Source organism: Chenopodium quinoa, unplaced genomic scaffold (assembly GCF_001683475.1).
Source record: "Chenopodium quinoa cultivar QQ74 unplaced genomic scaffold, ASM168347v1, whole genome shotgun sequence".
Taxonomy (NCBI): domain Eukaryota; kingdom Viridiplantae; phylum Streptophyta; class Magnoliopsida; order Caryophyllales; family Amaranthaceae; genus Chenopodium; species Chenopodium quinoa.
This window is the reverse complement of record NW_018744955.1, coordinates 969,391-996,777: the sequence shown is the minus strand read 5'-3', so window position 1 is coordinate 996,777 and position 27,387 is coordinate 969,391. Positions and strand designations below refer to the sequence as shown.

The 27,387-nt window shown below is 34.7% G+C and overlaps 5 protein-coding genes across 6 annotated transcripts; 3 read left to right on the top strand and 2 right to left on the bottom strand.

Moving 5' to 3' along the window:
* Window positions 1-9: 9 nt before the first annotated feature.
* Window positions 10-2,580, bottom strand: LOC110706292 (ATP-dependent 6-phosphofructokinase 2-like). Its single transcript, XM_021884185.1, has 2 exons — window positions 1,676-2,580; window positions 10-1,083 (listed from the first exon to the last, which is right to left on the bottom strand). The coding sequence occupies exons 1-2, from the start codon at window positions 2,233-2,235 to the stop codon at window positions 228-230; spliced, it is 1,416 nt and encodes a 471-aa protein (XP_021739877.1). The 5' UTR covers window positions 2,236-2,580; the 3' UTR covers window positions 10-227.
* Window positions 2,581-5,155: 2,575 nt separating this feature from the next.
* LOC110706395 (protein O-linked-mannose beta-1,4-N-acetylglucosaminyltransferase 2-like) lies at window positions 5,156-9,182 on the top strand. The gene is made up of 3 exons (XM_021884321.1): window positions 5,156-5,731; window positions 5,881-6,007; window positions 7,277-9,182. The coding sequence occupies exons 2-3, from the start codon at window positions 5,908-5,910 to the stop codon at window positions 8,665-8,667; spliced, it is 1,491 nt and encodes a 496-aa protein (XP_021740013.1). The 5' UTR covers window positions 5,156-5,731; window positions 5,881-5,907; the 3' UTR covers window positions 8,668-9,182.
* A 3,751-nt stretch (window positions 9,183-12,933) lies between these two features.
* On the top strand, window positions 12,934-13,977 carry LOC110706432 (EGF domain-specific O-linked N-acetylglucosamine transferase-like). Its single transcript, XM_021884354.1, has one exon. The coding sequence runs from the start codon at window positions 12,934-12,936 to the stop codon at window positions 13,975-13,977; it is 1,044 nt and encodes a 347-aa protein (XP_021740046.1).
* A 1,924-nt stretch (window positions 13,978-15,901) lies between these two features.
* On the top strand, window positions 15,902-18,687 carry LOC110706393 (uncharacterized protein At5g01610-like). The gene is made up of 3 exons (XM_021884320.1): window positions 15,902-16,222; window positions 18,027-18,081; window positions 18,177-18,687. Exons 1-3 carry the CDS (start codon window positions 16,115-16,117, stop codon window positions 18,554-18,556), a joined length of 543 nt encoding a protein of 180 aa, XP_021740012.1. The 5' UTR covers window positions 15,902-16,114; the 3' UTR covers window positions 18,557-18,687.
* A 384-nt stretch (window positions 18,688-19,071) lies between these two features.
* Window positions 19,072-26,698, bottom strand: LOC110706392. Of its 2 annotated transcripts, none has more exons than XM_021884318.1 (7): window positions 25,974-26,698; window positions 25,160-25,271; window positions 24,063-24,222; window positions 21,948-22,096; window positions 21,589-21,740; window positions 19,896-20,010; window positions 19,072-19,575 (listed from the first exon to the last, which is right to left on the bottom strand). In XM_021884318.1, exons 1-7 carry the CDS (start codon window positions 26,294-26,296, stop codon window positions 19,435-19,437), a joined length of 1,152 nt encoding a protein of 383 aa, XP_021740010.1. In that variant the 5' UTR covers window positions 26,297-26,698; the 3' UTR covers window positions 19,072-19,434. The 2 variants fall into 2 exon arrangements, with proteins under 2 accessions (XP_021740010.1, XP_021740011.1); XM_021884319.1 differs by having other exon boundaries at window positions 25,160-25,296; window positions 25,974-26,096.
* Window positions 26,699-27,387: the final 689 nt, after the last annotated feature.

Genomic DNA, 27,387 nt, shown 5'->3' with positions numbered 1-27,387 from the left:
TTTATATAACTAAAATAAATTTATATAGTTGTCATCTGTCAATATCAAAACTTACATACTGTATTATTGTGAACTAATCTATCACACTATCGATACCATTAGTCCATTACAACTCTCTCTTCCTGAATAACACTCATGAGATTGAACCTTACATTTTACTAAAAAAAAAACTACAAAACAGTTGTTATTATGTCTTACTACTACAAAAAGTATATAGGAGCTTCTTTTCAGGCCCTCTGAAAGTCTGGTTGATTCGTGACAGACCTAACCCAAGCCCACTTATGATCCTTGATATTGACCACATTCCTTGTCACAGCCACCTCCTTCACCGGAATGTAAGCATAACATCCGTTCACTCGACCGGCAACAAATCCTGTATACCCTGCCATGGCTCCATGAATCGCCGAGTGTGCTAGCAGTGTGCAATACATGTTATCAGTTGCATTTGCTGGGACCGCGCGCACCATATATGTCGGATCTATATATTTAACAGTAACCAGTTCCCCCGGATGATCTCTTTTCCACCAATTATTAAGTTCCAACTTAAGCCACACCCCCACATCTTTGAACACAGGGTTACCAGACTCATCTCGCTGCTGCTCCTCCTCGGTTCTAGGTATCAGCTCCTGTCCTGCACCCTCGGCCACGACGACAACCGCATGCTTGTTTTCTTTCAACCGCCTTTCTAGGAACTCGAATAGTCCACCCTTTCCTTCTAAGAAGAAGTCATTTTCAGGGATTAAGCAGCAGTCCACATCGCGGCTGCTCAAGGTTGCGTGCAGCGCGATGTGGCCCGTGCTTCGTCCCATCAGCTTGACTAACCCAATGCCATTAACCGCGCTCTCGGCCTCTACATGGGCCGCGTTGATTGCTTGCTGAGCGGTTTCCACTGCCGTTTGGAACCCGAATGATTGGTCGATGATTCCGACGTCGTTGTCCACTGTTTTTGGTATTCCGACCACCACTACATTGAGTTTCCGGTGGCAAATCTCCTCGTATATCTTGACTGCGCCACGCATGGTGCCATCTCCTCCAATGATGTACACGTGGTTAAACCCGTGATGTTGAATAGAATCAACAATTCTGTAAATTAAATAATAAAGTAATGCATAGACATAAGTACGGTGTAAGCCTTAATTTAGTTCACATCTAAGTTTTTAGGCTTTTGTAAGAATGATAAATCATCACAATGGTTAGTATAAATTATATTATGTAAGACAATCGATTGTACCATGTAACACAATCGATTATACCATGAACACGTACAAGATAAAATGGAAAATATTGAGATACAGAATATCATCATAATAGTTAGTATAAATTAACACAGTGGATTGTACCATAAACACGTACAAGATAAATTAGAAAATATTGAGATACAGAATAAAATACATGGTGATGTAATCGGTTGTACCATGCACACGAGATGAAAGTAAAATTATATGAAGGTACAACCGATTGTAAATAAAATAAAAGAACAGACTATAAAGATCAAAACCGGCCCCTAATAGCTTCTAAGGCGGTGCCACCTTGCTTTTATGATACAGCCAATTATAACATGCAAATACAGAGTAAATAGAAAAACTATGGTTAATAAGGAGCTGAGTAAATGGTAATAATAATGATGCAACCAATTGGAACAATAAAAATTGTAATAGTTGTTTGTGAATATTACCTACAAAGATCGAAACCGCCCCTAGAAGTTTCTAGAGCGGTGCCACCCTGCTTATGCCAATTATGAACCATCTTTGAAGTAAGAAGAACAGGGTCACATGAATAAAACCCCCTGTACCCAGAACATATACCGAATACCTGATGGACGCCATAAAAGTCCGATAAGCCAACAACAAGCTCCCGGATGACAGTATTAAGTCCGGGACATAGACCTCCACATGTAACTATAGCGGCCTTGACATCATCAGGGTCGAAGTAGACCACCTTGGAAGGCCCTGCGCGGTGGTATGCTAGGCCGTAGCCGTGTTGGTTGGTGTCGGAGAGGTCGTACAAGATCTGTTTGAGGAGGATGTCTGTGGATGGGGAGATGTAAAAGCCTTGAGTAGGGTGGTAGTTTGGGCTGTTTTGAAGTGGGTTAGTGACTGTTTTAAGTTGGGAAATTGGTATGTAATCTCTTAGATGAGGTACTTTCTTCAGTTTTATTCCGGATAATGATAGTTTTTCCAATGAAATTATTTCCTCATTCTCTCCGCCTACATCTTTCTTCTTATCCTCTGCCATTTTTCTTTTCTCAAAATTACTAGTAAAGTTTTTGTGTTTCCTATTTATCTGGAAATGGATTTTAGCGGTGCGGCTAATAGAGCATTAAAGTATGTACATGCGTAACTTAAGTCTTCATTAAGATTATTTATTAAGGAGTAACTATATTATGAAAATTGTCAAAAATAAAACACAAGTACTCCTTTTTGTAATACTAGTATGACTTTAGACTTGGAACTTATTTTAAGTCAAAGAAAATATGCTTTAGACTTTAAACTTATTTTTTTTTTTTTATAAAGTGAAGATAACACACCCTAAATTATACTTTTAGCTATCAAATTATGTTAGGATGATTACTTGATTAGTTTTAAGAACGAATGTACCTGAGTTAGGGTCTGTTCTCTTCGACTTAATTTTAGTTTAGTTTAGCTCTAATAAGTTAAGTTTATTTCATTTCCTAATTTCCTTCTCTCATAAACAATTCATTTCATCTCTATTCAGCTCAGTTCAGTAAATCATAACATGCCCTTATTGTAATTTGTAAATTATAGAATTAGAATAAGGTAGGCATTAAAACTTCGTAGAGATATATTTGTGTTTATACGTGCACTTCTTATGACATAAGTGGGTAGACCGTAAACATGGTCGGGACTGAAGCATGCCAAACTACCAACCCATGCATGTGCTCACAACTAGTTTAGCATATTTTTAACAAAAAAATGAGAGAGTGAGGGATAGATCAAGTGGTTAGAGCTTCTCTCCCAATTCTAGGAGGTCCAAGGATCGATTCTCATCCCGCCCGTGTGGCTCTCTAAACACCAAAAAAACGAACCCTTGAATATTACTTGGTCTAATCGCACATTTTCTTTTATACTCCCGAAAAACCAGACATGGTATGATCCATGACACTCAAAAGTTTATATACTGCAATATTAATTGATGACCCTATCGTTTGAACTCCCTCAACAATCAAGTTTGGATTCACCCCTACATAATCTGAACTATAGTCATCAAGATTATAATGGGATCATTAGAGTAACCCTACTTAGCCTATTGTAAAAAAATTTGCGCTTATTAAAGAGTAACTAATTGTACTGTATAAAATAATAATCCTAAAAGAATTTCTCACTTTTTTTTACAGTAAATACCTTGACATAACTTAATGTTTCTAAATTATACGAAGTACTCGGTATGTAGTATCAGTTAATTTATCCAAGTACTCTAATACTAACCTTTCAACACTGAAATATGTTGCAAATTCTGACTTGCCAAAATTCATTAGGCTTTCTTTTTTGCATTAATAAAACAAAAATTGTAGTAATTAAAAATATGGAAGAAGGGCCTTTTCTGATAGACTGAAATCAGCTGAACTGAACTGAAATGAACTGAGCTAAACTGAACTGAATTGAACTGAACTGAATATTTTATAAGAGAAGGAAATTAGGAGCTGAACTGAATTGAACTGAGCTGAGTTAAACTGAACAAACTGAACTGAAAATAAATGTATGAGAACAGACCCGAAGTAGCGATTAACTTATGATGATATTGATAGTGCATGTGAAGAATGGACAAGCAAGTGTATTGTGAAAGTGGCATGGGGTTAAAATGCAAACACATGTAAGTTGTTGGGGAGAGAAAGGAGGAGGAAACAAGTGGAATATAGAAGGTGATAATACCCAAAAATAACTAATACTAGTACAACAACATTGCATGAATGTTAGAGCAAATCACATGCTACTCATTTACATGCTAATTACATCCCCCTTTTTCTGTTAAATTAGATGTTGTGTAACTGCCGAATCTCTTCTTTCTTGTCGGTTTTCACCTTTGGACATTTTCCACAACTCACGCCACTTCTTAAGTTGATTAGATTTGTTAAATTGAGTAATTAATCTACATTTATATTAAGGGTTTGTTCATATTTACTGAATTGAACTGAACTGATTGAAGCTGAATTGAACTGAACTGATTGAAGCTGAATTGAACTGAACTGAACTGATTGGAGCTGAACTGAACTGAACTAAGCTGAAATGAATATTTTATGAGAGAGGGAAATTAAGAGCTGAACTGAACTGAACTGATTGGAGCTGAACTGAACTGAACTGAACTGTTTGGAGCTGAACTGAACTGAACTGAACTGAAAATAAGTAAATATGAACAGGCCCTAAGTCTTACTACTCTTATACAAGTACTAATTAATCTTTTGCCTTTCAATTTTACTCCGACACTTTAATCAGTTTAATAATATGATTACTAGAAACTCATTCCAGCAATGAATCTTAATGTATCTCTATCAACAAGGATTGTAAAAGTAGTATCTTACCAAGCTATTAGCTTGTAATAATTTAAGAGACTTAGCTTGTGGGATATTAATGTACTAGTTTCAAGCTAAGGCTATGTACTCGTAATTAATATGGTTTAACCAGGCATAGTCAATTAGTCATATCCAATCGAGTGTACATAAAACATGAAAATTAAGGATAATTAGGTTTGATAAATTAAGTTAATGTGAAGAACATACCCTAACTTAGATCAACCCTTGTAGGCTAAAGTGTTAAACCTTTTTCTTCTAAAAAGGGGAAAAGGATAGATATAAAAGAAAAAACCTTTAATTTACAATATAGTTTTAACATGCTTCTCATCTAACTATCAAAAATATTAGTTTCCTATTATTTTGCATTCAATATAAATTAAAACAACTCTACATTTTTAGATTTTTTTTTATTAACTTTTGAATTCTTATACATTTATTAATTATACTGAACCTCAAACTTATGACACTAGACTTACAAGGTGAGTTTTCCACCATTTTCAACTTAACTTGGGCTTTTATGGAAGAGCTCCCACTATATTACGAGAATTAGGATCTGTTCTCCTACGTTGAAATTCAGTTCAGTTTAGTTTAGCTCCTAATTTCCTTCTCTTATAAAATATTCATTTCAATTCAGTTCACTTTAGTTCAGCTCAGTTCAGTCAATGAAAACAGACCCTTATATCTACAAGAAATGAGATGTAAAGTGTACTCTTACAATAAAAATGTTCGTGCATTATGCATACAACCTAACATGTAATCAAGTTCAATACAAAAGAGAGAGAGAGAAAAAAAAAAAAAAAAACTCACACAACAAAAGAAAGTGATGGATAGAACTGTCACTATTAATATAATAAAAATCAACCACCTAACACACCCCAAAGTAAAGCACCAAAAGTGGACCCAATTTCTACTTATTATGACTATAATAACTCTTAAGTAAGTTTGATACTTAAGCACAACTCTACTCTTTTCACATCTCCTCTGTTTTCTCCCCTGTTTTTCATCATTTCTCTCTTCAATTTTTTTATTTTTGGAGAATACTCCATTATCAATGCCTTCTCTATTCGTACCTTCAAAGAAAAGCTATTAACATATGATCGTCGAGTCGCCGATCAGCTATATAATCATCCATATCATCTCCAAAGCTAGAAGTTTAACTAGTTTGTACATATATAGACAACATTGCATACTAATTTTCATCAGGTAATGTATAATGTTTTTTCTGCACATTTATCTGTCTGTAGTTTTTATTGATTCGTGCATGTTATTTAATAAAGCATAATAATATACAAGTATTTTCTCAAAAAAAAAAAAATATACAAGTATGGTAACTTTTATACATTGCAAAGTAGGCACCGACAAGTAGGGGAGGAGTAAGAATGAAGTTAAAGGAAGAGAGATTATGCAGGATTGTTATCTTATTCTTTGCATTCCAAATATGTTTCATGTTCATCATCAGAACTTCTAGCCCTCTTCAAGGTAACTACTTGCTTGTATTACTATATCCAAGTTCGAAATTAATTGTCACATTGATAATGTTAATGTTATAGTGTAACAAATCTGTTGTCCAAATCGTTAACCTGATCATGTCCTGATGTCCATCTCCCCTGTTTGTGTGTATTTACTTACTTCGATATCTATTTCTTTTGTGCGTGGAAGTTGGGGGGTTAATCGGGTTACTATTTAAATATTTCATCCGTTTTGATAAAATCACAACACTTTTTGGTTAAAAATATGAGAGCTTTTTAATCAAAGCGTAAGCAATTTTTTTGGAAAATGAGAAAATACAAATATTGGGTCATTTTCGTCGAACTTCCATTCTTGATTCTTCTACAAGTCTTTTTTGTTGGAGCAAATTTAGAAAACGTCGGCACCTTTACTTTTTTGGGTTTAATTCAATTTTATTTTAAAAGTTCTTTTAATTAGGGATTTTTCTACGTGGCTAGTCATACCGTTTGGTCGGGGTTACTTGAGTTACTCGGTCAGGATTACTTGAATTGTCTGGGTTACTTGAGTCACTCGGTCAAGGGTTAACCCCAATCCCTGACCAAGTAACCCCTCAAGTAACCTCTAACAGAACTCTTAAGTAACCCCTAAATAAACCTCTCAAGTAACCCTTGAGAGAGTAACCCCTCGAGTAATCCCTAATCAATCCATCAAGTAACCTCTGGCTGAACCCTCATACAATTAACCTCGTGAACTCCAACAAGTAACCCCTGACAGAGTAACTCGAGTAAACCCTAATCGAGTAACCCTTGGCCAAACCCCTTAAGTAACCCCTGATCGAGTAACTCGAGTAACCCTTAACCGAGTAACTCAAGTAACTCTGATCATACAGCGTGGCCTTTTTTAATTCGGCTCACTTTTCCCTTTATCTATTTTAAGGCAACTTTATAGGGGTGGAGGTATCTTATCTTTCTCGCCTTTGTGTCCTCATAGGAGTATAATACATTCTTTGATTTACACCAAGATAATTATGGCCTATTAAGGACACCTATCCTACTAATTAGTAATTACAGCTTTAGGTTGACCTATGTGGAGTTTAGACCCTCTATGTGCAATTCTTCTTACTTAAAATAAATACTCTGTATTACTTTGCGTTTGGAAATATAACTTTGATGCATCTATCAAAAGCAATTTTATTTAGCCACTTTCTGATCTTGCATGCCGCATATTGCTGTTAACTAACAATGTCCTTAGCTTGTACTTTATGCTTTTAAGACTAATTACTTCTTTGTTCCTTTCCAGATCACATAACATGGAGATCAACAAAGGTAATGAGGAGCCTATCATCATTGCCAATATCTAAATTGCCAGTCCAACATGATGCTAGTAAGCTGAGTTCAAAGATTTCATTGTCGTCTAGCCGGCATTTGTCCAGCAATCCAAACCTTATCGAACCATCCATCCATTGTGATCAATCCCATCGACTTTACGATTGGTGTCATCTTAGAAGTCCTACCATATTAGACCCAAAAAGAGCTACATTCTCTAGTAGATCATTGAGTCCCTCAATGAACCCGCCTATAGTCGAAAAAGTCCGCCCTTACCCCCGTAAAACGGACATTAACTCCATGTCTAACATACGTGAAATCACCTTAACCACAAAACTATCACACTCTCCTTGTACAATTGTACACGACACCCCGGCTTTAGTGTTCAGCATTGGTGGCTATACCGGCAATTTCTTCCATGATTTTAACGACGGATTTGTACCACTTTTTATCACTATTAACACCCTATTCCCCGATCAAGAAGTTACCCTAGTCATAACTAATTATACTGAATGGTGGTATGGTAAATATGAGGCCATTCTTCCTCAATTTTCGAGCCGTCCTATAATCAACCTTGACAATCAAACAGTCTCACATTGTTTCCCATCTGTTGTAGCAGGGCTCATTACTCATGGACCCATGACTATTAACCCTAATCTAATGCCTCATCGAAAGAGCTTCATTGATTTCCATGCCTTGCTCGAGGAAGGATATCGAAAATGCCTAGTGTGGCCTCCCCCTAAAATCAAAAGCAAGCCTAGGCTCGTGTTGGTGAGTCGATCAGGGGCAGTTGGACGTGTCATACTAAACCAAGACAATGTTATAAAGGCAGCTCAAGAGGAAGGCTTCGATGTTGTGATATTCGAGCCTTCGGCCTACACTTATCTATGTGATGTTTATAGGTTAATCAATGGTAGTCACGCGATCATGGGAGTACACGGAGCTGCCCTTACGCACTCCCTCTTCCTACAGCCTGGCGCGGCGTTCATCCAAGTGGTTCCCCTAGGAGGCGATTGGTTAGCGAGGACTTACTTTCGGAATTTAGCTAAAGGAATGAAATTAGAGTACATGGAATACAAAGTTCAACCAGAGGAAAGTAGTTTGGTTGAAAAATATGGTAAGGATCATATTATGATTAGAGACCCAAATTCCATAACAAATACAAATTGGTCTGCGTTACATAACATATACTTGAGAAGCCAAGACGTTCGACTCGACATAGGAAGATTCAGGTCATGTTTGAAGATGGCTTATGCTAAGGCCAAGAGATCAATGGAACATCAAGGTTTGCACGTGAAACGTCGGCCTAAAATTAAGAAATTCATTAGGCCTCCGGTGTTTAGTTATACTTATGGTGTTATATAGGTTGGCTAATTTTGGTTACATGTATGTATGTGTTATATGTTATATGTTATATGTTATAACGAAGATAATGATCATAGGTTTAAAGACATAATTCATTTAGTCTTGAATTTGATAAATGACATATATTTTGTAGTGTTGCTAGAAAGTCAGCTGTCGTCTGATTTATAGAGATAAGATTGGGATGTATCACATGCATTTATTGTATGTATATATATATAATAGTTAACCATATGTACTAAACTACTAATGGAATTCTAATTTCAATAGAATGTTGAGAGTTTTTTGGTGATTGTGATTGTGCATAGCTACTTATAGGTAGTATGAGAAATGCAATTCTAGAGCATCTTCAATGGTGGACAACGTGTGTTACGTGTTTATGTTCTTCATCGTACAATATTAGAGCATCTCCTAGGTGGACGACAATGCTCATCATTTGTTTTGATTTATTAATCTCTTTTATTATTTGGTTATTGAGACAAAATTCACATTATATATATTTTAAGTAGCTTGTTATGTCCCCCTCAAAAAAAAAAAAAAAAAAAAAAAAGTAGCTTGTTATGTCATTTATTTTTTAGTTGAGTTTCCCAAGGTTGGCGTGAAACATTGTTGATAGGGGGGCTATAGTTTCAACAATGTTGGAAATACATGGAACTAGGCCAGAGATGGTAATTGAATTTGAGTCCGACTCAAATTTGCCCCCATCTACTATAATAAAATCTGAATTTGAATCTTAAAAAATGAGGTTTGATTCGAAATAAGAGCTGGACTTAGGGTCTGTTCTCATACGATTATTTTCAGTTTAGTTCAGTTCAACTCTAATAAGTTCAGTTCAGTTCCTAATTTCCTTCTCTTACAAAATATTCAGTTCAGTTCAGTTCAGCTGAGTTCAGTCAATGAGAACAGATCCTTAATTGGATATGAACTATCTGAACCGAGTCCGAGATCAATTGTAATGGTGGCTATATTGTGTGTTGTTTTAAGTTTGTTTCTTGGATTGTAATTTGAATATTAGTAGCTTAACTATTTAATGTTGCTTTTATGATGGGATTTTAAAATTTTGTATTATAAGGAATTGTGGATATATGTCTTTACATCTAAAAAAGTAAAGACTTTGCAATTACAATTTTAAAACAAAACAGACTTATTTCTCTAGGGATGCATACAAGGAATAGCTTATTTAATTAAGGGTTGTATATAAGGAGATAAAAATACATGTCATGATGATTTGTGATGATCTCATTTTGTAATGTATACCAATTTAAAAAAAAGATATTTTTTTATTTTGGTGTTTCACCCGATTCACTACTTGTGTTAATACAGATTCGAAAATCAATTCTGGGTGAATAAGTTTCAGTCTCATCCCATTTGTTGTTGCGGGAGGTGAACACACGGTCCTCTTTACCAAGTGCAACCCCAATCATCATTACATCACCAGCCAAATAATACATAGAAAAAGATATTAAATGCTTGCAAAGCATAATCTCTATCATTTATGATAGTTAACTCAATTTAGGCAGTTAAGCATCACACCAACCCCTTTTATTCTAACAATCTCATTCACCAGCTTAGTACTGTCTACTCTGAGTTGTTCGTTTGTGAACATTATATCCATATAAATTTCAGAGATCCCTTAAACACGGCCACAACGAGCTATTTATTCTTCTTCACTCCTTGCTTCCCCTCCGGCTTGCGCGCACGCACTAGCTGGCTTTCTCGGGACGAAATTGCCTTCTCTGTGGATGATCAATTGATCATAAGGTCTGACCGAAAGGTGTATGTATAATTCTGCAACAAATAAATAAAAAAACTCGGTAATTCTCCTCCTACATATGCTACTATGTAATACTTCGTATATCTTACTTGCTTGTATTATACTTGAAGCTACCAAATCCTAACTTTTTTTTATCACTAGCAGATTTATTACCATATATACATTATACATAATTACATCATTTACGTTTTCTTTCCTTCAATTTGCAACATATGTTGACTTTGATTACTACCTCCGTTACAGGTTATGTGCAACGATTAGACATTTTCCCTCTCTGCTTTATGTCAAATCGTTGCACATAACCTGTAACGGAGGTAGTACTTATTTATTAGTATATATTATTGTGGCATTGTAGAATATTTTCCTTTTGAATTTAAAAAAAAAAAAATCTGTTTGATAATTTTGGTTTCAGAATTGTGAATTCATTGGTATAAATGAAGCAAACACGAAGGATAGAGAAACTATGTTTTGCCTTCATGTTAGTTGTTGCCGTCCAAATTTCTCTATTGCTCATATTTAGAATTACCTCACCAACAAACCAAGGTATGTACCAAAATTTACAATGAAAACAATTATTTTTGAAATCGTTGAAATGCAAATATCAAAATAATGCTTTAATGTTGGGCTATGTATTGTATAGTTGTATAGTTGGGCTTTAGGTTAACTTAAGTTGTATTATATATACCCGGTTAATGAGCAATACAAAGCAAGAAAAATCATTTACACAAATTCTGACATTTAATTTTCAAGTCTTCATTTTCACATTTATGTACAAGCAAATGGCATAGAAGATCTTCTTTGTTAGAATAGTGTTCACTATTATGAGATTGAAGTCAATTTACTTTTATTTTGTTTAGAATTTCTAATAAGACTTTGTTTTACTCAACTTTTAATTAAGTGAAGTTCGGATAAAAGTTTACAAAATTGAAGTATTGTCTACAAATATACATCAATAAAGTTTGGAAAAACTTTTGTATACACCCAATTTACACTAATATTAGTGTACATCGAAGTATAAAGGTAACTTTTAGCTAATTTTAAGGTAACTTTTTGCCTTTTTTTTTTGTAACTTTAAATATAATACAATTTTTATATAAATAGACAACAAGAAAAGTTTTATAAAGGAAATTTAATTACATTCTATCCCTAATAATTCATTTTTGGTCATTTAAAATGTAATTTTTTACTAATAAAGCGTAGATAATTTTTATTTGTATTTGGTTACTTTTATGCATATTAGGGTAACTTTTATTCATTTCAGGGATAACTTTTAACTTTTATTTAACGAAAGAGATAATCCGTATAATTTTGCTTCTATTGGTACATTATCCAATATAGTTTCGTATTGTATTCCATAATGAAAAACAAAGTTAGAGTTTGGAGAACATGGACATTAGTTAATTTAGTCACTCTCCTAGGCCAAAAAGCTTGACTAGGAAAGCGAAGCTGGACAATTAATTTGTCAATATACAAAAATTCTTCCGAGAGTTCGCCTTTATTTACTCCTTAATATCCTGACAACTTAATTTAGAAAATGAATCTGACATACGGCACAGCTCAATTGGTGTGTCGTTTACAATGTGGAAAAGTTCGTGATTGCAGTGTGCACAACATCTCTAATCTCAATTCCAATATATAATGTGTGCATATAATGTGCCATGTGCGCAAGTGACTAATTATAACGTGGCAGCTTATTAAATCATTAATTATTTAGGGTTGACAATTCGGGTGATCGGATTGAGTCTAGTTTATTTCATGATAAGTCAGGTTAGTTCGGATCATAGTTACCCTTTTAACCTTTCTCTGTTTGAGTCAAGTCAATTTAAGTCAAGGTTGTTGAGTCAGGATTGTGTTTGGGTCAAGTCAACTTCTGATCCATTCATATTCGGTTCGGAAAAATTCATATCGGATTGTAAATGGGTTTTACTAGGTTAATTTTCAGGTTAGATGACTTTGGGTCTGGTTGATTCCGATTCGATTAAGTTTGATTATTATGATAAAATTTATTCAATATTGGGTCAATTTCAATTCAGATTTTTTTTTTTTCGAATTTGGCTGAATTTGGTCCGGTTGACTAAATTCAATATTCAAATAAAATCCTTTTTGAATCAGAGTAATTATTATTACACTATTAAGTCACAAACTCACAATCTGTCATTATTCATGTATTATTTATATATTTGTGTGACGCGTATAAAACTTGTTGATACTCTGACCCGTAAGTCCTAATAACTTAGCTTGTTGATATTGATTCATTTTCATTTTTTCCAACTATAGGGAACGAGACCTTGGCATCAAAAACAACCAACGGTTCATTGTCAAGCGCATGGGCATTAATCCAATCACTACAAGGTGAACCTATCATATGTGACCGAACCCATGACAACTATGATTGGTGTTTCCTCAACCGTCCAACCATACTAGACTCTAATTCAACAACATTTTACACCATTGGATCACAACACTCCCAAAATCCAACTACTAAGCCTACAATAATGGAGAAAGTTCGTCCATACCCTAGAAAATGGGAGAATTTCACCATGTCACTAGTAAGTGAAATTACTCTTACAACTTCGTTACTTGATAAACCTTGTGAAATCTACCATGAATCCCCGGCCTTAGTATTCAGTGTTAGTGGTTATACCGGTAACTTCTTCCATGATTTTAACGACGGTATTATACCTCTCTATGTAACCATCAACACCCTTTTCCCTGACCAAGATGTCACTCTTGTTATCGCGGATTTTACCAATTGGTGGTATAGCAAATATGAGGTCTTATTAAGAGCCTTGACAAAACATGGTATTGTGAACCTTGCTAACCAAACATCCACTCATTGCTTCCCCTCAACGGCGGTAGGACTCATATCACATGGTCCGATGACCATACTACCTAATGATCACCCGTACCATAAGTCATCATTTCTCGATTTTCGTTCCTTGCTAGAGATTGCTTATACCAAATGTCATGCTACACCACCACCCCCTTTGAAGGAGGGCAAGCCTAGGCTTGTGTTTATGAGTCGTGCAGGAAAAGTGGGTCGCGTAATCTTGAACCAACACGAAATCATTAAGGCCGCGGAAAAGGCAGGATTTGATGTTGTATTATTTCAACCAACAAAATTTACATATTTGTGTGACGCGTATAGACTCATCAACGGAAGTCATGGGATGATAGGAGTGCATGGTGCTGCCCTAACACACTCACTCTTCCTTCGACCGGGATCGGTGCTCATTCAGATCGTGCCACTTGGCAACGAGTGGTTGGCGGATTCATACTTCAAGAATTTGGCAAATAGTTTGAAATTTGAGTATGTAGAATACATTATAAGGGCTAAGGAGAGTAGCTTGGCTGAGCAATATGGGTTAAATCATAAAATTGTAACAAATCCGAGTTTAATTATTAGAGGAAATTGGTCTGCTTTAGATAGTATATATCTCAAGGGGCAAGATGTTACGTTGGATTTAAATAGGTTTAGGACGTATATAGAAATTGCATATTCAAAAGCTAAGAGGTTTTTAGACAATACAAATTCTTAAATGGACCTGGTTCACACTAATTTATTGTGGACCACTAACATTTGAGAAACTATGTTTGTTTTATTAATAATACTTGTAATAGTATTAAAAAAATCTATTAATTATTTCTAAAACAAAACATGCTGACATCATTAGAGGACACTTGTCAATTTTTTATGAAATTTTTTCCCGCCAAAGCTATTTTTGACATCATTATTTTTTTCTCTATTTATTGTTTCTCCTAAGTTCTAAAACTAAACAATTACAATATTTCTTTCAAAATTAATAAATAAGATTATGATTATATTATTTCGAATAAAGAATATTGACAACTATTTTAAACAAATAAAATCTATTTAAACCGTGCAACGTATGAGATTAATCCAGTAAAATATAGTTAAAAAAAGAATTACGAGTATCATTTTTAGATGAAGAAAAAAATGCATCTGAAATCAAGGCCCAAGGGGCTTTTAATAAGGTGAGTCCACCATGTTGAAAAATGCTCACTTGTGATTCTATAATACTCCGTATAATTATTGTCGCATCATATCTAGCCAATGTGTTGAGATTGTGTGATGATGAAAATTGTATTTTGAAGCAGCTAATTGGAATCATGTCTTGCTGATTACATCCACTCTTTTAAAAAGTTACTTCGTCTCCTCTTTTTCTCACTTTTTACAAAAGTGCAATGCAAAGCAAAGTTAAGAGGGAAAAAAACGATCAAATTGTTGAAAATGAACACAATTGTTGAACACAATTAATCTCAGCGATTGGGGACTAATTTAGACTATAAAGAGTAGTTGAGTACCAATTATTGTCAATAATTTTTCTATTTAATTTGAAATTTGCAAGTAGCATACTAGTATATATTGTAAGTGATAGAGATTATTAGAAGATAATCTTGTCCTAGGATATATTTGTGTGTATAGCTAGGATACATTTTGTGTATATTATATCATTATCATATTTGGTGTAATACTCTATATATTAGATAAATAAAATACTCTTCGGATTAAGAAGTTTTCTCATAATCTAACAATAACTATGTAAAACTCTCAGTGACAATCAATTTAATTTTATGTTGTCATTCTTGTCAAGTTTGATCAATGGCTCAACACCTCAACATAGTAAATGAAGACATCAAAGACGACAACACATGGAAGAGACTTACGTTTTCTCTTTCAATTCTAAGTTGATTGCGCGTAATAGGTTCTTGAGTCATAAATTTGATTGTGTGTTTTTTAAAGTGTAAATTTCTCCATTTCTATTTATGTGATTAACATTTTTTAAATTTGTCATATTACTTCACTTCTACTATATTTGGTAAGATTTTGGTAGACAAATTCTCTAAATAAACATTCGTAAAGTGCATATAGGACAACCTTTGGGGGTAATAAAGTAAATTAAATCATGTACAATAACGACCACAAACTACAATTTCTCTCCTCTCCTTGGATATTATGCCAACGTAGAAATCTGACTCGCTAGGCCAGCCTGATCCAATTCGAAAAAATGATGGATTTAATTTTTTAGTTAAAACCCCGAATCGGCCAATTAAAAGCCTAAAAATCCCGCATTGACCCGAAAACCCGCCCCTTTTGTGGATTTAGACATAAAGTTGATGTTAAGGCCCACTCTAGCCCAAATTTAGACCACCTCTGTGCTAAAGGCTATGGGTCAAGACGTCAAGTTAACACGAGTTGAAACAAATTATGTTAGCTAAATTTTAATATATGTCCATGATTACTTATTCAGGGGCTACTCGAATGGTTAGGGTTTGCTTATGTAGGGGTAAGGCTCTGTTATTTTGAGCTTTTGAGCAAAATTGAGGAGGACAAATTTTAGCAGAACATAGTAGGTATTAGCAGAGCAGCTCAATAGTAACCCCAATATAAATAGCCCTTGACCGGCTGAGCCATTTTAGAAATTCTATCATTTTTCCTTTTTTTAAAATCCGGGATCATGGAATGTGTGCAACAGCTGGGAATGTTTGTCCCCACACTCTCCAGTCCTTAGTGCAACTCTTCTATCTCTCTCTTCAAAACTACAAGTAGCCGGCAAGGCAGAGGCTTCTTCTTCACTTCTCTTTCCACACTCTCACTCTACTTTCTCTCTCTAAGATTCCTGTTCCTCAACCATTTTTAGAGAGAAAGAAACAATGGAGAAAGCACTTACCAAAGTAGGGAGCATTAAGTCTGCAGCAGGAAGCTTCTGGATTACTAAGAAGGCCAAGGAAGAACTCGTTGACATCTCCCAAGAACTCTCTGTTTGTTCCTTCATCTTTCTCTCTTCAATTTTATGTTCTTCAATTATTTAATACCTTTTGCATTTTGTGGGTTAATTACTTGATTATTTGTGCAATTGTGATGCATTTTGTTTTTTTGTTTTGTAAGATCTGTTGTAGATTATGTATGATTATGGAATTAAAGTTTAGTAATTTTTACTGCATTTTATGTAATTATTGCTAATTTTGGTTTAATGTTTGATCTTTGGGAGATGTATATTAAAATTAGGAGAGAAATTGAAAGGAATTTTGTTGCATTTTTTAAAGCAATGTAATGGCTTCTTTCACCGTTGGGGCCAAGTGGGTAAGTGATTCGGGTGGTACCCAAGACCTAGGATCAAATCTCGTCTACATTGTTGCCCTTTGAAGTTCTCAATGCGCTTTAAAAGGTTGAGAATTGAAATTTAACTTTTAAGCAAAATGTCAAAATTGTGTTTGCCCAAAAAACACTGGCAAATTAGAGGAACTTAGTAAGAGTCAGCATTTTGATTAATTTCTACTGATTTCAGTGCATGTTGATCAAACCAATATACTTCAAATACTTAAATTACTCAGTACTCCGTGCATTGTACTATTGTTGACAAAAAACAAACTCTTACAACCTCTATAAGAAGAAAAAAAAGTATACTAAAGGTCTGTTCTCTTCAAATTATTTTCAGTTCAGTTCCAATAAGTTCAGTTCCAATAAGTTCAGTTTAGTTTAGTTCTTAATTTCCTTCTCTCATAAAATATGAAGTTCAGCTCAGTTCAGTCAATTATAACAGGCCCTAGAATAGGCCCTGAGTGATGCCAATTTACCAATTATATGTTGTTTGGTATACACAATAAATTGAACCCCTTGTATCAAATTTGGGATTATGAGGTATCCACGTGATTGGGAAGGGTAACAAAAGGGTGTTGTGGTTACGGGTTACCCTTACAAAATGTAGTGTGTTACTACACCTCTCATACAATTAATTTATCTATTTCCTCCATCTATATTCTCTATGCCAACCATGTTCTGTATTCTGATTTTTTCTCCTCCTTGAAAAATACCCTAAACTCTTTAATTGAAACAATGACAGATTTTGGCTTGATTCTATTCAAGGTAGGACCATGTATATTTTGAAATTTTTATGAAAGCGATTGCCTACCATCTTCTGTTGTAATGACTTGTCATGGTGTTTCAAGCCTGCATAACTGCATAAGATACATGTCCCACAGCAATGAAACAGAAAATGAATGTTTACAACGGGCAAGGTTGTTAATCCTCATGTCTTACATTTCTAAATTTCCACGGCACATTGTAAAATGGCTTTTTTAAGTTATGTTGGTCAACTGTGTCATGGTGTTGTTGATCATTCAAGGTTGATTAGATGAAAGCAAGAGAAACATGAGATTTGTAGTTTGTATCGGTCTGATTGATTAGAACTACAGCTCCTTTCATTAGACGTGACACACATTTATACCACCTCTAAGTGATAAATTTTCATTATCAGTATACCACTCAATGGATATGATAAAAAAAATTATGAAGAACAAGAGATACTTTGGGTGGGGTGAACTTACATTGCATGGGCACAACGCACAAGACTCTCCTTATAGATTTACATACAAATTCATCTCCATCACCACCGTGCATCACCTGCCAGTCTCCTATTAAACTAGACAAAAGGGGAAATTTTAGTAAAATTTATTTTGCTTTGTATGGCTTTTTCTTTTTGATGTCTGTTGTGAATGGTCTAGTTTAGATTCAGCATTTTCATGCTGCTAGCTGATGCTATTTGGAAATTTCGTGTTTCTGCAGACAGTCTCAAATGTAGTAGAAGAGAAGGCAAAATGGTTATTCAACAAATTGAAGGGTAATGCATAAATGCTCTTTGCTCTTGATACAATTTACTCATTGACACTGTTTGATTTATTATCTTATTAATATGGCCTTGCCTTGTTTATGCAGGAAAGCCTTCAAAAAGCTTACCTGAACTTTTGAGAGAGTACAACCTACCAACAGGCCTCTTTCCCGAGAACATAACTTGCTTTGAGTTTGACGAGACAAAAGCAAAGCTAATAGTATACTTACCCCACCCTTGTGAGGTGAGTTTTAAGGACTCAACAGTTATGAGGTATGCTACACGAGTCAAAGCTATCTTGCTGAGAGGCAAGATGATGGGAATTGAGGGAATAAGGACCAAGGTCTTGGTGTGGGTTAAGGTTGCAAGTATGGGTGTTGAAGGCACTAAATCCGACAAAGTATGGATAACCGCTGGAGTGAAGAAATCTAGACCTAGAGATGGTTATGATTCACCTCATTTTGCTCGTAGAGTAGAAGAATTTTAAGCTTGTAGGATCCTTGAAATTTACCCATTGTATGGCCAAGCAAATGATTTTGGTCTATAATTCTCTAATTCTTCAATCCCCACTTTGTACGAAATGTTGGCACTTCACAATATATATAATTTTATGATCTCGTTCTGGATTCATCGTCACAATCTTTTTCTTTTCCCTTTCTTTAAAAATTAAGTTTAGATAAAAATGCAACTACGAGTCTAGGAGACCATCCTCTCGAGAGGAAAATGATCGCATCCTGGATAATATCAGTAAAACTTCAAATTAGAAGCTTGCTGGATGCAATGTAAAAGCATATGCTACTATATCACACAATATATTATATGTGAGCACCATTTAAGGGCAACAAACGAGGTATACTTTTCCATATTACCCCTACTAGCAAGTACTTGTAGTAACAGAAAAATAAATGCAAGTTGCATTACTTGCATACATAAGTTTCCAAGTTTCTCTTTGCAAATATGGTTTCTGCTGAAAAAAAAATTAAATAAGATAGAGCTTAAAAGTAATATAATTTCTTCCAAAATGGCGTACTCTATTAAATTTGTGAATTTTACTGAAACCCGAGCAAATCTTACTAATCCAGCAACAGAGATCTTCTGCATCTAGTTTAGCAGAGAAAATCATAAAATCTCAATTTTCGACTGAAAAACTCTACAAAACTGGCGGTTATAAAGGAGGTTATTAATTTATATGTACAAAATAATTGAATTATATATTAATAAGTAATATTCCTGATTCACTGATATTGCACCAGTGGTAAAACATGTAGGGTTTCCTTCGGTATAGTTGGATACAATAAATAAAGAATCGAGTTAAAACCCATGCAAAATTGCTTGCTGCCAAAAAATTTATCTTCTGCTAGCAGGTCACACAGAACCAGCTGCTGAATCCCGTATAATCTCACAAATTGAAATTACGTTCTCGATACTCAACAAGATGATGATGCACCACTCCAATAGATCTGATCTCCTATTCTGCAGGACTTCTTGAAGAAAATGGATGTTGTGCTGCAATATCCCAGAAAGAAAGCAGAAACTTTTAACAAACAATTCAAAACAATAGTTCTATCAACATGTACCTAGTATGATTGGTTTAACCTGTCAAAAAAGTATGTTTGGTGTTTAACTGTTTAAGTATGATTAATATTTTGTTACCCAGACAAAAAACTGTGACTAATTTTGGGTTTAATACACTGCCTTCTACGTAAATTATATGAAACGCTTGTACCTCAAAACTAATTGTAGCTAGTGCCCACTGTCAAGTGTCCAGAACAAATTATGCTAATTAGTTAACCCAATTGTTTTCCCTGATGAAGTAAACATCATACCTCAACAAATTTCAACTTGATGTCGAGATTTCCAAAACGCTGAGTGACCTCATACTCTTCTCGAAGATACTCATTTATTTCTGCATATTTCGCTTCTCTCCAAGCAATCTCTGATCTGAGAAATAAAAAAACAGGAACAAACATGAATGGCTCCATCAGGTTTAAAAGATTAATACAAAAACGTAAATGTAGGCGACAATCAGTTAGATAGTGTAAATGGAAGCCTCATGACTAAAATCATATCTGAGTGGACAAATCCATGCTATACTTCAATACAATCTTGTCCTAAACAAGCAAAAACTCTACAAAGCTTTCAACAGTGGATACAATGCCTAAAAAAATTTATTCAAGGATTTTAAAAGACAAAGTAATCTTGTACGAGTATTCTATAGTGCTACAAGTCATAAGAATTAGTAGTTTAGTTTTTCTTACAAAGCTAAAAGCAGGTCCTCCTGACAATTCCCTCCTGAGGATTCTTTCAACAAAAATGAGGATTTGAGAATGAGTATTCAATTATATGGGTAATGATTTTCATTAGTGACAAATGGCACATGGCAAGAACGGTGTAGACTATGACCATTGTTTTACAATCTATTCTTCTCTTTGTACCCTTCCTAGTTTCTGTTGAATATAGCTGTACTGTAATGTTCAGCAAATAAGTTTTTGGACTAGTATTTCAGGAACATGATTGCAAGCAATACATTCACATACACCCTCAGTCCAAAAACAGTAGTAACATTACATCATAGCCTCAAACAAGAATTCTGTATAATCCTGATGATACTATCTCTTTTTAGAAAACCAAGTTCAAACTTCGATTTGCCAACCTGTTGGATTTCTACTATCAATTCCATTTCCATAATTGGAACTCAACTGCTGCTTATCTTTTCTTTGATTATAGTAGAAAAGTGCCCAATCAACCCAAAAAGCCACCTATGTTGACTAGAGGCAGTTTTGCAACAAACCCATTCAAATCTACACTTCCCCTCGATGACATAACACAATGCAAGTATTTTGAGCTTCCCTAGTTTACTGATAAAGATAGGCTATCTTATGAAGTAGAGAGTACATTCATTGTTGACTACTCTATAAGGGAAGTTCAGACATCCTAGCAAAATATCCTCCTTCAGATCGAAATTCATTACCATAAAACTCAGAAGAAGTAAGAATCCATGCCCAAGTGAAGCACTAAAATTCTCAAGCCTACTCTAAGTTCTTCCCCTTAAAATTTTGAATCCATCCCATGAAGTTGGAGGGTGATGCTATGAACTTTGTCACAAATGTACCAAACCAAAAGTTTTATTTCCTCACTTCTATTGTAAAGAGTTTCCATTTGACAACGTAGCAACTTAATGTTTTCAGATTTTGTCAAAAATGTTCCCAACCACATGTTAGGCCTTCTAGCTTTCAACTAGCATTGAAATTACTTTGGCAATAATTTAAGTAAAGACAGAAAGCTGAGAGGTTAAAGTCTTTGTCACATATTACTAATATCTTCCACCACCAAACAGTTGTGTGGTCAAACTAGAAGGGTGACGAACAAACTAAATGATTCTAATGGCTCTTCCATTAATTAAACTGTCCAGTCAAAATAAGAAAATTTAATTTTAACCGCTAAAATTGCAGCACACTCATAGCACACCCACAATTTAACGTGTCATACTACATAAGAAAATATTAGTCGAGAATATACCTATCAAAAAGACCAACTTTGAGGATGATATCAGCAAGATTTGAATTTGCTTTGCCAACTAGTTGAAAGAGCTTCTTTCTACGCATTGTAAATGTTCCAGTCTTCTCCATTGCACGATTAATATCTGCAAATTCTTCGACCATATCATCAACCTGAAATATGCAAGAAAAAATCAATATGCTCCTTATTTGAATTCTATAAGAATCTAGGTTAAATCTCACTGAAACAGCAGTGTCTCATAGAAATGACAACATACAAACGGCCAAGTGCATAGTACAAAATGGTTTTTTTTTTTTTTGGGGGGGGGGGGTGTCATTAGAAATATACAGCTGTATGCATAGCAAAGATAGAAGAATCACCTGAGACACATAATAGTCTAAAGCAATGCTTTGACCAAGCACGCTTCCAATAATGCGTATACCATCAGTGTCAAGATGTCTAAGAACTATATAGTCAGCACCACCCTGCATATCTTCAGCAAGTGTTGCCTTCTCCTTTACCATGTAGTCTGCAGAATACAGAAGCCCATTAAAATTAGAGACAAAACCAAAGCATAACAAAAATGCTAAAAGGAAACCTGCACTTTCAATTTCGTGGAACATAGGTTGTAATTATGATAGATTCATCAGTACATATCGTTCATTTGGGATTCTGGGAATAAATCAACATAGCCTATTTCCATTGATATATAACTCAAGGCAAATAGGCATTTATATTCATCTAAGTCATCTGGTCAACTATCTGGAAATCAGAGGCCAAACAATTCCTTTGACTTGAATTGATGGCATGTACTCCATGAAAGATATATAGAGCTGCTATTGACTAGCTGAAATTTATTTTAAAAGAAAGCCAAAACGAAAAATGCTTATAAGTTATAAGCTTTTAATATCTCTTAGAAGGGGGGGGGGGGGGACAATTTCTTTTTCAATGTCATCACCAAAACAGAATTTTCATCATAATCTCAATCAAATCAATGCAAAAATATACAAACAGGTAACAGCGAGAAGAGGGACAATTTTTGTCGACAAATGCAAATAATCCACTCGATCAAAACCTTGAATCTATAATGGGTTCTAACTCTACCACCTCCGTTCATAAAAGGTCTTCCCTTTTTTATTAATAAAGTCTGTTCCTTTGAGATCTTCCCTACTTCACTTTATTCCTTTCATGGCAGGAAAAAAAAAAAAAAAAAAACTCTTCTATCCCCTTTTACCACATGGGTCCACTTAATCTACAATAAACACGTCTTTATAGTAAAAAAATAAATAAAAGGGAAGCACTTTCCACTAACTCCCTTCCAAGGTTTCAATTGCTACAGAGGAGTGCAGCCTATAGCTACAGAGAATTAGTGAAGAACTCAAAGGAACAAAGGGATTATATAATAACTAACAGTTTACCTAAATCAAGCTGAACTAGAAAAGTCTAGAAGTACTAGTTGGGACAATGTCCTCAATCCTCAAATTTTGTTCCCTGAAAGTCATAGATTATGACATCAATTTATCAAAAAGAATAATTATTCTCATTCTCATTGCATGATGGATTGAGGAGATAAAGATCCTAAAGCCTAGGACCCTAGGTACAAAGAGTAGGCATGACGCAAAACTTTTTTTTTGTGGGGTGGGGGGGGAGGGGGATTTGTGCACCTCAATAAAGATCCTAAAGCCTAGGACCCTAGGTACAAAGAGTAGGCATGACGCACAACTTTTTTTTTTGTGTTGGGGGGGGGGGGGGAAATTGTGCACCTCAATACACTTTTTTGCACCTCGATGCACCTCCCATGGTTCCCTTTGAAAACTCCTTGGTTAGCTCAAAATAATATTTCACCCCTATGTCCTCTATCACCATATGCTTTTGTATACACTACAAATAGGCAAGCATTAGAGATAAGCTTGGAGGTATAAATTTTCTAACTTTTGTCAATAGCAAAGACCAAAACTCGCGGGCTTATTATCCAAGGTTAGAATAAATTCATAAGATCACATTTAGCTTCCAAAATGCCACATGTATAAACAGTCTTCACTTTAAGGATTTGTGTTTGAGTCAAAATTAGTACAATTAAAAAACAAAAAATTTAAAAATAGAGTGATATGCTGATATCAGACTTCTCTCAAGCCCTTACAACCAAATGCCCCACTCAATCCTATGTGCACCCTCTATATCTAACCAGTAAAAGATTCAAACTTAAAATTATTCTCAGCTCCAACATCCAATAAAACCACAAATGATTAAGATCCATTCTTAAACAAGACTAGTCACTAGTCCCACTATTTAGTTACACAAACTACAGTTAGGTAGGAAAACTTCATAAGTCTTGGAAAACTTAACCCTCATACCAATAGTTAAGCACTGTAACTTTCCCAAATTAAAATTTCTTTTAGAGATTTGCTGAAATATCAAAGTCATACTCCACAGGACCAAAGATAATATATCATTCGAGATGATTCTACAACTATGAATTTCTCAAGATAAATTACCATCTTTCTTCATTTCTGAAAGCAATCCAGAAGCATGTCTTCGAGCAATGTTCAAGAAGAAATCAACTTCATGATCCTCAACATTGAAGAGGACAGCAGATCCATATTGAAAAACCACCATGTAGCGGTTGCAAATCACATTGTTCTCAACATTCATGCCCTGAATCAAAGGCCAGCATAAATAAACTCATATTTGACAAAGCAATTAGTAACATGACTAAATTTAACTAAGTACAAAGCTATTAACATCAAGACACATTCCATTGTCAAATAATTCCACGGGATCCAGCTGACTTGAGTAATGTGAATATGTTAAATGTAATTTTTCACTAGTGCAAGTCGTCCAACTTACAAATATTTGGATGCTAACAGTATGTTTTGTTTAACATCCTAAATTAAATAGCCAAACTGGGACACCAATAGTTTGCTAACAAGTTCAGCTGACAAAAGAGGTCATTAGAAGCTCAATTCAACATCTGAGCAAATGATAAAATCAGAAATCCTAAGGATACATTGCTTTTTGTTCCTTTGTTTACCATCTTCAGCAAGATGCTAGCTTATTTTATCTCTAACAAGTTCTCTCATTGTATATACAGAAAGGATGAAATAATAAAGGGGACTTCAATCATCTTTGGTTTAGTCAGATATAGAGATGTGACAGATTTAGTTGCATGTGGTTAAGCCCAGTGCAATGAATTGGAATGTAAAAGGCAGTAGAGACAAGATAAATTTATTAGGGTTAATTGCGCTGATATAATGTACAGGATTATATTATTTATTCAGATCAGACCATGATTATTAGTCAGACTTGGAAAAATACAGCTGTGGAGTAGATAACAAAGGAAATCCATCTCCAAACATATATATTAAACGAGGACAGATTCATAAAACAGAAGAATACTCACATGAATTTGTATAAATAGCTCAATTGATCAAGATGTTAAGACCACTAAATACACAAAGTAGAGCATATAGCATGTTACTTGGAACAAACAAAGAAAGAAGCCAGCTCAAGGAAAATGAACCCCCCCCCCCAAAAAAAAAAAAAAATAATAAATAAATAAATAAAAAGGGAGATATTTCATTAATCGACTTACAATCATTTCTGAAGGTACATCAAAAAATCTGAGTGTCACATAATTTGAGGTGCGAGAAGTTGGTGGAACGACATTCCCTGAATTCTCTGCTTGCATGCTCCTCAAATTGATACTGCCAAAACCATGATTCTGAGAGGCTAAATGATAAAAACCACAGAACATAGCAATAAGCCAAGGTGAGCATGAGGAAATCAAGCCCCAAATAGAACACACCAGGGTGAAAGTTAACAAAAAAACAAATGAAGTATTAAAGAGGGATATTGTCTTTTAACAACGAGTAGCACAATTTTCAATAAATAATTCTTCTCCTCTTTAATGGAATTACATCCCAATGCAAACAGCATCTCCTACTCTCTCAAATGATCAGAATTATGGGCGAACTAAAATCAATTATCGCTACTTTGATTACAACAAAAAAATTTGCATCATGTATTCATATTGCTAGTATATATGTTTCCTACATTTATCTCCATTCATAAATTACATTAACCAAAGAAAAGAAATTTTAAGTTGAAATCTATAAGAAACAAGCTGATTAACAAACAATCCTCAATACTCAAATTCAACATGTTATTAAAATTAACAATAGCACTGGTAATGCACCCAACATGATAATGCTAATAAGCAAAATGTCCAACCACAAACTAGTTTCACAATCATTTTACCTTGAGCAAAATCTTCCAAAAAAAAATTTAAAAAAAAAAATCACAGTAAAAATTCGCAGCATCTAATTAAATTAGTCTTATTCTAGATTCAAAACCTACATTAATTACAAAAAAAATCAAAACTTTAAAAGGAAAAAAGAGGGGCAAACCTAGTAGAAAGAAAGAAAGCTTTGACAGGAATCTTAGAAACATCTCCTTCTTCAACCCCATCTGGGTGAGATTGAAAATCTTGATTATCATCTACATAATTCTGGGAAAAATCACGAAATCCATAATCATAATCATGCGCAAGAGCAGCATAAGATGAAGAAGGAGCAGAAGAAAATGGCCTAAAACGCTGAAATAGAAGGGTGTTGGGATCTGAAGAAGAACACAGAAGAGAAAAGCGGATACAGGAGAAAGGGGGAATGGAAGATGGGGCTGATAAGGAGGTTAGGCGGCGGAGGAGACGGTATGCTGCCCATCTCCCCATTCACTATGTTGGTGAATGATAATGGTGCTTTCTTCTTGTTCATCAACTAACCGCTAACCCCCTTTGAGTTGGGTTTTTGGGTGTCAATAATACAGTTCCTATTGTTATACCAGAAATTTCTCAAGGTTTAGGCATTTTGTTTTGTGGGAATATCAGCACTTAAATTGACTTCAGACTTTATAGATGCGACCACTATGGTGTCAATCAAGTAATGAACCCCCTTCCCCACCAAAAAAAAAAATAAATAAAAAAAATAAAAAATCAAGTAATCGCGTTTGTGGGAATATTTAGGCCCTCTTTAGAGATGTTTTGCCCTACTATGCTTTGCCCTGCTTAGCTCAAAAAAAAAATCAAGTAATCGATTTTGTGGGAATATGTAGGCTCTGTTCTTTAGAGTTGTTTTGCTCTCCTATGCTCTGCTCTAACGAAATTTGTTCTGCTCTGTTAAAATCTGTTGTACAGTGTGTGGAAGCCCTGCTCTGCTCTGCTCTGCTCCGCTATGTTAGAAGCTCAAACGAGCAGGGCCTTAGATTATCAAGTGTTTTTAATTGAGAAATCTCAAGTTCTCAACATGAGACGTTTTTCAAAATATATAGGCGTAAAGGGATGCAATTTTTTTGAAAACTTTCAAGAAGCAATTTTGTCATACACTACTACTTGAAGTTTGTGGTTTTGCCTAAAAGTTAACAAATTTAATCACTCATTTTGAGATTTGGGGCGGGCCCTTCAAATTCGATCAATATTCAATAGATGTAAGAAATTGAATAATGTGGTGGATTTTAGAGAGTTTGAACTTGTTGGTTTTATTGGTTTAGCACCTTATTATTCAATAATGATTTGTTTTCTCTCATCTTGTTAATTATGAGTTAGGTTTTTCTTCTTTGTATGGCGCTTTAATTCAATTTGCTCTTTTAAGTAATGATTTGTCTCTCCATAAACAACAATTTGTTTGCTACTTACATTCTCTCTCCTAAGTTTGTCAATATCAAATGTAAGCTGTATCAATTTATTTATCTCCGTGGATCGAAACTATCACAATTTACAAGTATCTAGGTCATGACAATATGTTCTCTCCCAACATATATCTATGT

Bases quoted from the DNA above. Each gene is read 5' to 3' on its own strand.
- LOC110706292 (XM_021884185.1), bottom strand. From the start codon at position 2,235: ATGGCAGAGGATAAGAAGAAAGATGTAGGCGGAGAGAATGAGGAAATA. The intron at 1,084-1,675 runs GTAATATTCACA...TTTAATTTACAG, and splicing joins GGCGGTTTCGATCTTTGTAG to AATTGTTGATTCTATTCAAC.
- LOC110706395 (XM_021884321.1), top strand. From the start codon at position 5,908: ATGAAGTTAAAGGAAGAGAGATTATGCAGGATTGTTATCTTATTCTTT. The intron at 6,008-7,276 runs GTAACTACTTGC...GTTCCTTTCCAG, and splicing joins AACTTCTAGCCCTCTTCAAG to ATCACATAACATGGAGATCA.
- LOC110706432 (XM_021884354.1), top strand. From the start codon at position 12,934: ATGGAGAAAGTTCGTCCATACCCTAGAAAATGGGAGAATTTCACCATG.
- LOC110706393 (XM_021884320.1), top strand. From the start codon at position 16,115: ATGGAGAAAGCACTTACCAAAGTAGGGAGCATTAAGTCTGCAGCAGGA. The intron at 16,223-18,026 runs GTTTGTTCCTTC...GTGTTTCTGCAG, and splicing joins ACATCTCCCAAGAACTCTCT to ACAGTCTCAAATGTAGTAGA. The intron at 18,082-18,176 runs GTAATGCATAAA...TTGTTTATGCAG, and splicing joins GTTATTCAACAAATTGAAGG to GAAAGCCTTCAAAAAGCTTA.
- LOC110706392 (XM_021884318.1), bottom strand. From the start codon at position 26,296: ATGGGGAGATGGGCAGCATACCGTCTCCTCCGCCGCCTAACCTCCTTA. The intron at 20,011-21,588 runs GTATATTCTCGA...TTTATTTCTCAG, and splicing joins AAAGTTGGTCTTTTTGATAG to ATCAGAGATTGCTTGGAGAG. The intron at 19,576-19,895 runs GTATGATGTTTA...GGGATATTGCAG, and splicing joins TCAAGTTGAAATTTGTTGAG to CACAACATCCATTTTCTTCA.